The following is a 10,914-nucleotide window of genomic DNA, read 5'->3' on the forward strand; positions in this document are numbered from 1 at the left end:
AGAGAGATATGAGAAATGAACAGCTAGGAGGGAAGGAAAAGAGAGCGATTGAGAGAGAGTTTTTGGCCACCTTTGCATGGCGCCGCCGTCTTGATGAGGTCGTTGATGTGAGGCTATGAGATTGTATGGTGTCCTAGGGCTGGTGGCATTGTGGCGGATAGTGGCTTGCCCCCTTAGTCCCCTTGGTGATGGTGCTCATGGTTAAGAGTATCATGCCGCCATCTGCAAAGTGAGAGGACTACTAGGTTGCATGGGAAGTAGATAAGAGGAGCATTGGCTTGGAGCAGGAGAGGCCTTTGGGTGTTGTAAGCACGGCTCCAAGCTGGAGATGAGAAGACAGAAACCTGAGAGAGGTGGGCACTCCTAGAGAGGAAGAAGGAGGACCAGCACTATTGGAGGGGATTGTGGCATGTCATAATAACTAATATCTAATTCTCCTAAATGATTTTCTCATGTTAAACTGATCATTTAATATGGGGAAGTACCAAGGGAGAAAAAGGCAGAATATTGGTAAGGCTAGAAGACTGGTCACAGTAGGGATGCAAAGGAGGGAAAATAGGGATCCCAAGAGGGACCATCTACAAAAGAGAAATGTGCATGAATGGTGCTATAAAGACCCTAAGGTTCAGCCCATTAAGACTTCCAAAAGCTAAGGTTTCAAATTTCCAATTAGAAATTCCATTGGGAAATTTTGGGAAATTTGGATGCTTGTGGGAAGATTCAAAAGTCTTCCCACATCCCTATCAAGGAGGGGGCGAGCCCTAAAGGTAGGGGAAGAGAGAGAAGAAGTGAGAGAAACAAACACACTCTCCCAAGCTCCCTTTACACAAAGGGCATAGTGGACACATGTCAGGTTCCTAGCCCATTTGCCCCAATTCCCATTCAAATCCTATTGGATGGCCATAGAGGTGGAACAACGAGAATTAGGCTAGAGTAAATTTAGTTTAATTAATTTAAAAACACTTGATAAAAGAACCAATAAAAATTAAGTCTCCAAGAAGATTATTGGACAGCCTGCCAAGGGGTCCAATGAGAATTAAGCAGCCCAATGGCTTGCTTAATTCCTACTGGCCAGAAGACTAAAAGGTCCGATGGGAGTTTAAATGAAATATTTGAATTACCTAAGCTCTCACTAAAGGGGAAAGAGGGACACTTGTCACAAGGCTCTCCATTTGACCTCTTATTTCCTATTGGCTAAGTTTGGCATGAACCAATGAGGGGCCAGCAAGAGGAAATAGCAAGAGGGGTCGACCAAGAGAGAGAGGGGGCTGATTTTCCAAAGGCATTATCACACACACACACACAACTCATGTGTGGAGCAAAGAACTCTCTCTCTCCTTCTCCAAGCTTTAATGGAAAGCTCATCAACTTCTCCAAGCCTTTGAGAAGAGAGGCCTACACCAACAACTCTTGGCTTTGTGATGCAAATCCAACCAAGAGCCAAGCTTCAATGCATGCTCATCTTCTCTACCATGCTAATTACTAAGCTAAGCTAAGCTCATAAGAGTGATAATGTGAGGAGAAATAATTCTTTCTCATAAGAATACTTCTTCTTCCTCCAGAAATACTCTCATACCCCGCTAGCTCTCACCATCTTCGAAAGTGTTTGAGGTCTTGGGTCTGAGACCGTGAGGGAATTGATGTCGTGTTTTTCAAGTGTAAGCTTGGTGCTTGAAGTTTCCATCATCATTGCACCATCAAGTTATTGAAGGAACACAAAGTATTGTATTGTAAAATGTCTCCCTTGATGGGGAAAACCCATAATACAAAGCCTTTTGGAGGGGGGACCGGCTTCATGTACATCCGGTCCTCAACTGTTGTCAATAGCTTAATTTCTCTCTCTTTTTTAAGTATTGTTCATGCCTAATTCTAACAAGGTGTTATGCTTTTGTTGCTCTCTCTCCAACCAAGCACTCTTATGCTCATTAGGAATCTATTCTTAATGAAATGCTCTTTATGTCTATGTTAATTTCCGCTACACATAAGTTACTACCCCATTAGATGTTACATTGGTATCAGAGCGCAAGGTTTCTCTTTTCTTGCTCAAGAAGAGAGGTTCTCAAGCTGATTATAAATGATTGGTATTATTAATTGCAATTGAGTAAGTAGAATAGGGATTTTTCAGCCTTGCAGTGCGCTTGCTTCGTGCAGATAACGGGGCATCATTGTCAAAAGTTATGGTCTTAATAGTGGAATCCTACAGGGCCTAGATCCTCTCTTCTATTCCTTGCAATTAATGATATTCGAGCTGCAGGTAGTACAGGAGCTTGAGTGCTTTTCTAAAGGGTTAAGAGAAGTAGCAACTAGGGCTTGAAGTAATAAAGAGCTCTATTTCCGTGTATATGATTTTTGTTAAAGATCCTCAAAATGAATCTAATGCTTTAGCAAAAGAAAATATAAATAATCAAAAGGAATTAGAGTTATCCAATTTCCTCAAGATGTTTTTATTGACGATATCCCTTGTGAACTACAAAACGAGGCAATGATGACCATGCAATTGAACTTCTTCCAGGAAGTTCACCGCCTAATAAACCTCCTTATAGATTTTCCCGAGCTCAACAAGAGGAGATTATGTGGCAAGTGTATGAGTTAATTGAGAAAGGCATGGTTAGGCCTAGCTCATCTCCATTTTGTTCACCGGTGTTATTAGTGCAAAAGAAAGACGGCACATATCGTATGTGTGTCGAGTATAGGGCACTAAATAGGATCACTATCAAGAATAGGTTTCCCGTTCCACGGGTAAAAGACCTATTTGATAAGCTACAAGGGTCGACCTACTTCAGTAGGATTGACCTAAAAAGTGGCTACCATCAAATAAGAATAGTTGATCAAGACATAGTAAAGACTGCATTTCGCACTACGTTTGGTCTTTACGAGTACATTCTCATGCCTTTTGGCTTGACCAATGCACCAGCCACATTTAACCACTTGATGGAGAAGCTATTCAGACCTCATCAAAGCTTTACTGGAGTGTTCTTTGATGATATAATCATCTACTCTAATTCATTAGACGAACACAAGCAACACCTCCAGGTAATATTTCAAGTTTTACGAGAGAATAAACTTTATATTAATTGAAAGAAAAGTGAATTTTTCTTACAAGAGACTTAGTATTTAGGTCACATTATCTCTCAAGATGGTATCCAAATGGATCCATCAAAGCTAAAGGTAATAAAAGGATGGCCTAATCCAAGGAATCTACATGAACTAAGAAGCTTTATAGGTATGTGTGCATACTATAGACGCTTCATAGAAAGTTCTCACAAATCGTGGGACCATTACATGACCTAACAAAGAAAAATGTTAGGTATATGTGGTCCACCAAGGAGAACAATGCTTTCAAAAATCTTAATGAGAAGATTATCTCGCAAACTGTGCTTACACTGTCGGATCTCTCAAAGCTATTTGAGGTCCAATGCGACACTTGTGGTGATTGCCTTGGAGTTGTTTTGCTCCAAGAAGGGCACACCATAGCCTATGAAATTCAAAGGCTCGACCCTGTTGAGCAAGCTCTAGGCATATACGAGAAGGAACTCTTAGCAGTTCTACATGCTCTAGGCTCGTGGAAGCACTATTATTGGGGGCTCCTTTCATTCTGCGGACGGATCACCAAAGCCTTAACCAAGCTCTCCGACAAACAAATGAGGTGGGAAAATTTCCTTTCGCAATTTCATTTTCATACTGCTCACATTGCTAGCAAGCATAATCAAGTGTCATCTCTTTTCTCTCTCTCGTCTCTCTTTGTTTTAGTCCAGTTCAGTTTTTTCAAGTGAAGTAAAGCGTCCCTTGTGTTTGTGTGCGGAGTACTAGATCTGACCAAATCCTTATTCTCTTCCGCTATACTTGAAATTGGTATCAGAGCTCTATGTGTGCTGCACCTGACATTGGTATTAGAGTTGTGTATGTGCTTCAGCTTTCGAACTCAAGGAAAGAACCTAAAGGAGAACCCCAGAAGAACCAAGAACCATCAAGAAACCAAGTTGAACCCAAGAACCCAAGGAACCTCTTAGTTTTTTTTTCATGAAGAATCTTTGAGTCCCGACCATGGACTTACCAGATCCCATCTTCATTGCCATGTCTTTGAAGAAAGATAGAGGTCGAATACACGAAAACCCAAATCTTGAGTACCAAGATCTCCTAGCATTGTATGAGGATATGTAAGGAGTCGGAGACAAGATCCCTAACCTCTTATGCATTCCCATTCGCATTCGCATGTAGCGTGCATCCATTTTTCTCGTCATTGAACCTTTGGGAAGGACTCTGAAACCAAACCCCGGTCCATCAGTACCGATAATTTTTCACCACAGTCAGAGTTCGGGGAACAACTCTTGCTATAGCAGGCAAAGTCAACACCATCTGGTATAGAGCCTAGGCTGATAATTGGCAATCGTAGTAAGGTTGGACAATGATTCTTACACGATGTTTGCATTATCGGCAATACCCACAGCACCCGCAGTACCATCTGTCCCTGGTTTCGAAGGAATCTGCATTGATTTGTGCATCCACAACATCATAAGAATTCACAATATCCACAACATCAAATTCTTATGATGTTGTGCATCCACAACATCATAAGAATTCATCACTTAGCATCAAAAGTACAGATAGAAATTTGGCAGTTGTGCCTCACTTTTAACAGGGGGGGATGTCACGTGCGCACTTCACTTGCACCACGTGGACACCCTTCTGCCATAGTCTAGCGTCGGTCTTAGCATAGGACCTAGCCTGACACTTTGTGAGCCTCTAGCAAGCCGGTCATAGTTACATACCCTCTCTTGCACAAGAACAATCATTTCATCATGCAAGCATTTTACCACGTGAACCACCTCTTATAAGTCATTTTATTAAAAGTGACTTTTGGAATTCTTTTTGTTGGAAAAGTAGGTAGGACAAATTGCTAAAGATTTAAAAAAGAAACACATTGAGCACTCAGTAGAAGCAAGGACACAAGGAGACAGGCAACACCTCAGCAGGAGCCCTAACGTTTTCTCAAGAAGAAAAAGACCCAGATTGAAGTGCCCGTACGAGAGCATATGTGTGTGCAGCAATGGAGAAGAGAGAAGAAGAGAGGAGACACAAGTTTGGTGAACTCCAAACACAATTTGTTAGGGTTATGAGTCCTTATAGTTTTATGTAAGAGGAATGGTCAGTGTTAGTTCCCGGTTAGTCTCCGACTGCCCAACACTCAGGCGCAGCACATAAGGCTTTACCATCCCAACAACCTCCCACTTTAAAAAAAAATGTGCCTTTAAACTGGGGTGACAATGTATATATATATTATACAATACAGGTAGACAATGACCATGATCATCTACCCAATGCCCATGAGTGTCCGACAATGTGCAAACCGCTCTGAAGGTAAACCCTTTGTAAGAAGATCAGCAGGATTCTCGATAGTGTGAATCTTGGCAAGTTGCAATCGTTTGTCCTTAAGTACCTCACGAATGAAGTAATATTTCATATCCACATGCTTTGTCTTTGCATGGAACACTAGATTCTTTGCCAATTGTATAGCACTTTGGCTATCACAACGTAACACAAAAATCTCAACATTGACTCCCAAGTCTCCCACCAACCGACCAAGCCATATAGCTTCCTTGCAAGCTTCTGAAGTTGCAACATATTCAACCTCTGTAATAGACAAAGTAACACAATCTTACAAACAAAATCGCCATAAAACTGCACCTCCATTGAATTCAAAAACATAGCCTGAAGTGGACCTTCTCTTGTCCAAGTCTCCTTCCATGTAACCCATTATACATGCTTCCTTTTTTTCAAAGCAAATACACATGTCTTTTGTACCATTCAAATATCGCATAACCCCTTTCACTGTCTCCCAATGTTTCTTGCCCGGATTTGACATATATCTGCTAATAACTCCCACTACAAAAGCTATATCAAAATGTGTAACAATCATAGCATACATCAAACCCCCAACTCTACATATGAATAAGACACTTGTGCCATTTCAACCTTTTCCTCTTTAGAGTTAAGACAATCATTTTTAAAAAGTTTCACATATGGAAGCAATGGAGTACTCAATGCCTTCCCCTCTCCATATTGAAACGCTTGAACACTTTTGACAATGTATTTAGATTATAGACAAATAGAACAATTTCTTGTCTCGCCTAATGCGTATGCCAAGGATATGGCTTGCTTCACCCATGCTCAAACGTTTCAATATGGAGAGAGGAAGCCATTGAGTACTCCATTGCCTCCATATTGAAACGCTTGAGCACTTCAACAATGTATTCAGATTATAGATAAATAACCAATTTCTTGTCTCGCCTAATGCGTATGCCAAGGATATGGCTTGCTTCACCCATGTCTTTCATTTCAAAGTTTGCATGTAACTCTGACTTCAAGGTTGAAATCTCATCCTTGCATTTCTCGACAATTAACATATCATCCACATAAAAAATCAAAATCAACAAACTACCGTCTTTAGCTCGCTTAATGTAAAAGCAATGGTCCATATCGCTACGTTTGTAGCATTGAGAGAGCATGAACGAGTAGAATTTACGATACCACACTCTTAATGACTATTTTAAACCATAAAGAGTCTCTCTAACACACACCAAGTTTTCATTGCCCTTCTCAACAAAACCTTTTGACTGCTGCATATAAACTTTTTCTTGAAGATCATCATGCAAAAACACCGTTCTGACATCCATCTAATCAAAGTTCCATGTCTTTTGTAGCAATCAACAAGTACACACCGCAAAGGAGTTATCTTGACATCCGAAGAAAAGATCTTATCAAATTCAATACCTTGTTACAACTTAAACCGTTTAGCAAAAAGTCGTGCCTTGTACTTGGGTTTATTATCATGAGGTGTAATTTTTTATTTATACACCCATTTGCATGGTAAGAGGTACTCAAGGGCCAAATCGGGACCGAGGGTGAGACTCAAGACTCGATAGGTTCTAGAGGTCAAACGGAATGGTCACTTAGTGACCATTCCCGTTATCAATGTTCCCGACCTCCATAGATCGCACTGATTACAAGGAATGGTCGCTTCCCTACACCTCCGCCGATCACCTAAATTACAAGGAATGGTCACTAAGAGACCATTTCCCACACCCCCGTCCGTCGCCCTAGTTACGAGGAGTGGTCACTAAACGACCATTCCCTTGACCTTGAGGAACCACTCCCCACTCCATTTCCTCAGCCAAGAAACATCACCACCAATTGGAGTCACTTGATTGGTGGTCCAAAATACCAAAAATGTGTACTGTGAAGTGCCTCTACCGGGTAGTGTGTCACAGCAAAGGCACTACATGCAAAATCTTGAGTGGTAGGAACACCAAATTTTTGGCAGGAGAAATGGGAGCATGTGCCCCCAAGAGAGAGAGAGAGGGAGAGAGCAACATTTTATACCAACATGAAAGCACCTCTGATAAAGCCAAAGCAAACATTCTTTGAATCATGACAGCGCTCCCTGTTCACCCTTTCACAACAATCAGTTTACTTTACACGAATCTCTCTTTTAACCTAGACATAGCCAGAAAGGTGACAGCAAGAGGCACATATAAAACATATTCACCCTTTCACAACAATCAGTTTACTTTACACGAATCTCTTTTAACCTAGACATAGCCAGAAAGGTGACAGCAAGAGGCACATATAAAACATAAGATCAAGTGAATCCACCAAGCATAGGCCCCCATTAAAGATAAACTGAAAATAGACAATCAAACCTATCCAGAAACAGTAAAGGGAAACTTTCATCCCATTCAACTAGTGAACTCCTGCTTTCATCACATTCAACTAGTGAACTCCTTGGTAATACACAAGGCTCTTTAACAGCAAAGAGAAAACTTGCCACAAAAAGACCTTTCATTCCAAAATGTAACTTGCAAAACACAACTTGACAGCCATGCTTGAATAGTGACTCAAGCTATGACGTCATACAAATACCATAGCAAAATGTTACTCTCAGGCCAACAGCAGTACCACCATAGTGTATATTTGAAAGCACACTAGTAGCGATAATGAGCCGGCTTGTACGGACCTTCCTTCGGCACATTAATGTACTTGGCTTGGTCGTCAGATAGCTTGGTTAACTTTGCACCCAGCTTCTCCAAATGCAATGCAGCGACCTTCTCATCTAGATGCTTTGGAAGCACATACACTTGCTTGCCATATTTCCCGGACTTTCTCTCGTTCCAAAGCTCCAGCTGTGCAATCACCTACAGTAAGAAAAGCAGGACATGAATATTTCGCAGGGTTAGTACAAATAATTGAATGCAAATGATTAGAATTTAGAGATCATGAGCTAACCTGATTAGTGAAAGAGCATGACATGACAAAACTGGGGTGGCCGGTAGCACATCCCAAATTCATTAATCTACCCTCAGCCAAAACAATTATGCCGGTGTTAGTTTCTGGGAAGACCCAGCGGTCAGTCTGAGGCTTGATGGTTATCTTCTTCACTCCAGGGTATGTTTCCAAACCAAGCATGTCAATCTCATTGTCAAAGTGACCAATGTTGCAGACAATAGCATTGTTCTTCATCTTTCTCATGTGGCTCACCATGATAATGTCCTTATTACCTGTAGTTGTGACAAATATATCAGCTGTCTCTACTACATCCTCAAGAGTTTGGACAGGAAGCCCCTCCATGGTAGCTTGAAGAGCACAGATGGGATCAATCTCAGTGACCACCACACGGGAACCAGCAGCTTTCATGGCAGCAGCACAACCCTTCCCAACATCTCCATAACCACAAACCACTACAACTTTACCAGCAAGCATGACATCTGTAGCCCTCATGAGTCCATCAGGTAGAGAATGTCGGCATCCGTACAGGTTATCAAACTGCCAAACAGCATCCACCAATCCCAGTTAGCATTCTAATAAATTCTGCCATATGAAAGGACATAAAATTATGCCGATTGGTTTCTGTACAACATAAAATCCTGCACCCCAAACAATCGAAGGAAGAATACACAATAAGATATTCATCCATTACCTTACTCTTTGTCACCGAATCATTGACATTGATGGCTGGGAAAAGTAGGGATCCATTTGCCTGCATCTGATAGAGTCTGTGCACACCTGTGGTGGTCTCTTCTGAGACACCCACCAGCCTGTCCTTCATCTTGTGGTACTTCTTGGGGTCCATTTTAATCCCATCGCGAAGGATAGAAAGAACAATCTGGAACTCAGGATTATCTGAGGAAGAAGGATCTGGGAGTGATCCATCCTTGGCATACGCCTCCTCCGCCTTCACACCTTCGTGGATCAAAAGGGTTGCATCCCCACCATCGTCAACAATCAGATCTGGCCCCCCACCAGGACCCCAATCAAGGGCTCGCTCGGTGCACCACCAGTATTCTTGCAAATTCTCCCCCTTCCATGCAAATACAGCTGCACTATCTCGAGCAATGGCAGCAGCAGCATGATCTTGGGTGGAGAAGATGTTGCAAGAGCACCAGCGAACCTCAGCACCAAGGGCTGTGAGAGTCTCAATAAGAACCGCTGTCTGGATAGTCATGTGAAGAGATCCAGTGATGCGGGCTCCTTTTAGAGGCTGAGATGGGCCAAATTCTGTACGACATGACATAAGCCCGGGCATCTCAACTTCAGCAAGCTCGATCTCCAAGCGGCCAAAGTCTGCTTGAGACATATCCTTGACCTTGAACTCAAAACCCTTGGCACCCTTCTCTACAGAGAGATCCATGGCTAATACCTGCAAGACAGTAGGGATCCATAGTTAATCATAAAATACCGTGGCTTAAACCAGTAAATTCTTTCAAATGCAAGTTAACACCCCGTTAAACACTTTCTGGTAAAATGCTGCTTCCCTACTAATTAGCTACAAATCGGACATGAGGTCAAGTTCCAACTGTTAACAAAGTTGAATATGACAGTTACTGGCAAATGAGATTCTCCAGATAACTGCTTCGAGGAAAAGCTTGAAATTTGCCAATCGAGTGCGAGACCTCATACACATTGCACTACTGCGATGTCAATAACCAAAGCACAATGTCCTTGCAATGAAATCAAAGCTCAGTCGAGAGACCACAGCTCCCTCATGCTAAATAAAGACGTATTTAGTGGGAGAGCAGCAATTGTCTGATGCATAGACACATAGGAGGACTCTGAATAGTGACTACTAAGGCTGCGTACAGCCTTACATAGAAGGCATTCGCATACGAAGAAGCCATTCTTTCAATGAGTATGAGATCTATTAACATGCAAGGTCTTTGATGCTCCCAGACAACCTACATTGTGACATGAGCCGAAAAAAGCAAATGTCTAAACAGCAAATAGAAGTTCTCGCACTAACACCTAGACACAAGCGTTGGGGAGGCGCACACAAAACAAAAGAATACTACAAAATAACTTGACGCGCAGAATGCTTACGCTACACCTAGCGAATTCACAGAGAGCTTGCGAGAATGGATGAAGCGAAACAACGTGTATAGAAAGACAAAATGCAGAGCACTCCATTACCTACACTGCATGAGAGAGCAACAAAGACTTACGAGAGATGAAGAGCTTAGATTTGCTTCGGCGATGGATCTCTCTCTCGGAGGAGAAGGTGGATGATGCGAAGAGACTACGGAAAGGCAGCAGATTTAAAACCCTTGCTGCCTGACTTCGTGTAAATGGGCCCTCCCTTGAAAGACACTCTCCAATCGTGGCCTCCACTTCAACCAGCCATCATCACGCAGGTTAAAATGGAGCTTCAAGGACCCCTACCCACCACTGCTCTTTTCACCTACTTCAGAAGGTTACCTTCATCCATCTCCAAGCTTACTTTGATTATTCTGAGATGTAGAAGATTTGCATGGGAAAAAAACCAAACTAGTCTTGCTTGGTGGGCCTTTGTCATACATAATATAATAGATTTTGGAGCACAGTTGGTTAGTTGGTTGTGATTGCTGTCGCCTCAGCTTTTGTTAT

At 42.1% G+C, this 10,914-nt stretch overlaps 1 protein-coding gene across 1 annotated transcript; it reads right to left on the bottom strand.

Moving 5' to 3' along the window:
• Positions 1–7,821: 7,821 nt before the first annotated feature.
• LOC147465649 (adenosylhomocysteinase) lies at positions 7,822–10,680 on the bottom strand. The gene is made up of 4 exons (XM_086521163.1): positions 10,494–10,680; positions 8,975–9,694; positions 8,284–8,820; positions 7,822–8,192 (listed from the first exon to the last, which is right to left on the bottom strand). Exons 2-4 carry the CDS (start codon positions 9,683–9,685, stop codon positions 7,983–7,985), a joined length of 1,458 nt encoding a protein of 485 aa, XP_086377289.1. The 5' UTR covers positions 9,686–9,694; positions 10,494–10,680; the 3' UTR covers positions 7,822–7,982.
• Between the last annotated feature and the right edge of the window lie 234 nt (positions 10,681–10,914).

Source organism: Adiantum capillus-veneris, chromosome 1 (genome assembly GCF_014529385.1).
Source record: "Adiantum capillus-veneris isolate H3 chromosome 1, ASM1452938v2, whole genome shotgun sequence".
Lineage (NCBI taxonomy): Eukaryota > Viridiplantae > Streptophyta > Polypodiopsida > Polypodiales > Pteridaceae > Adiantum > Adiantum capillus-veneris.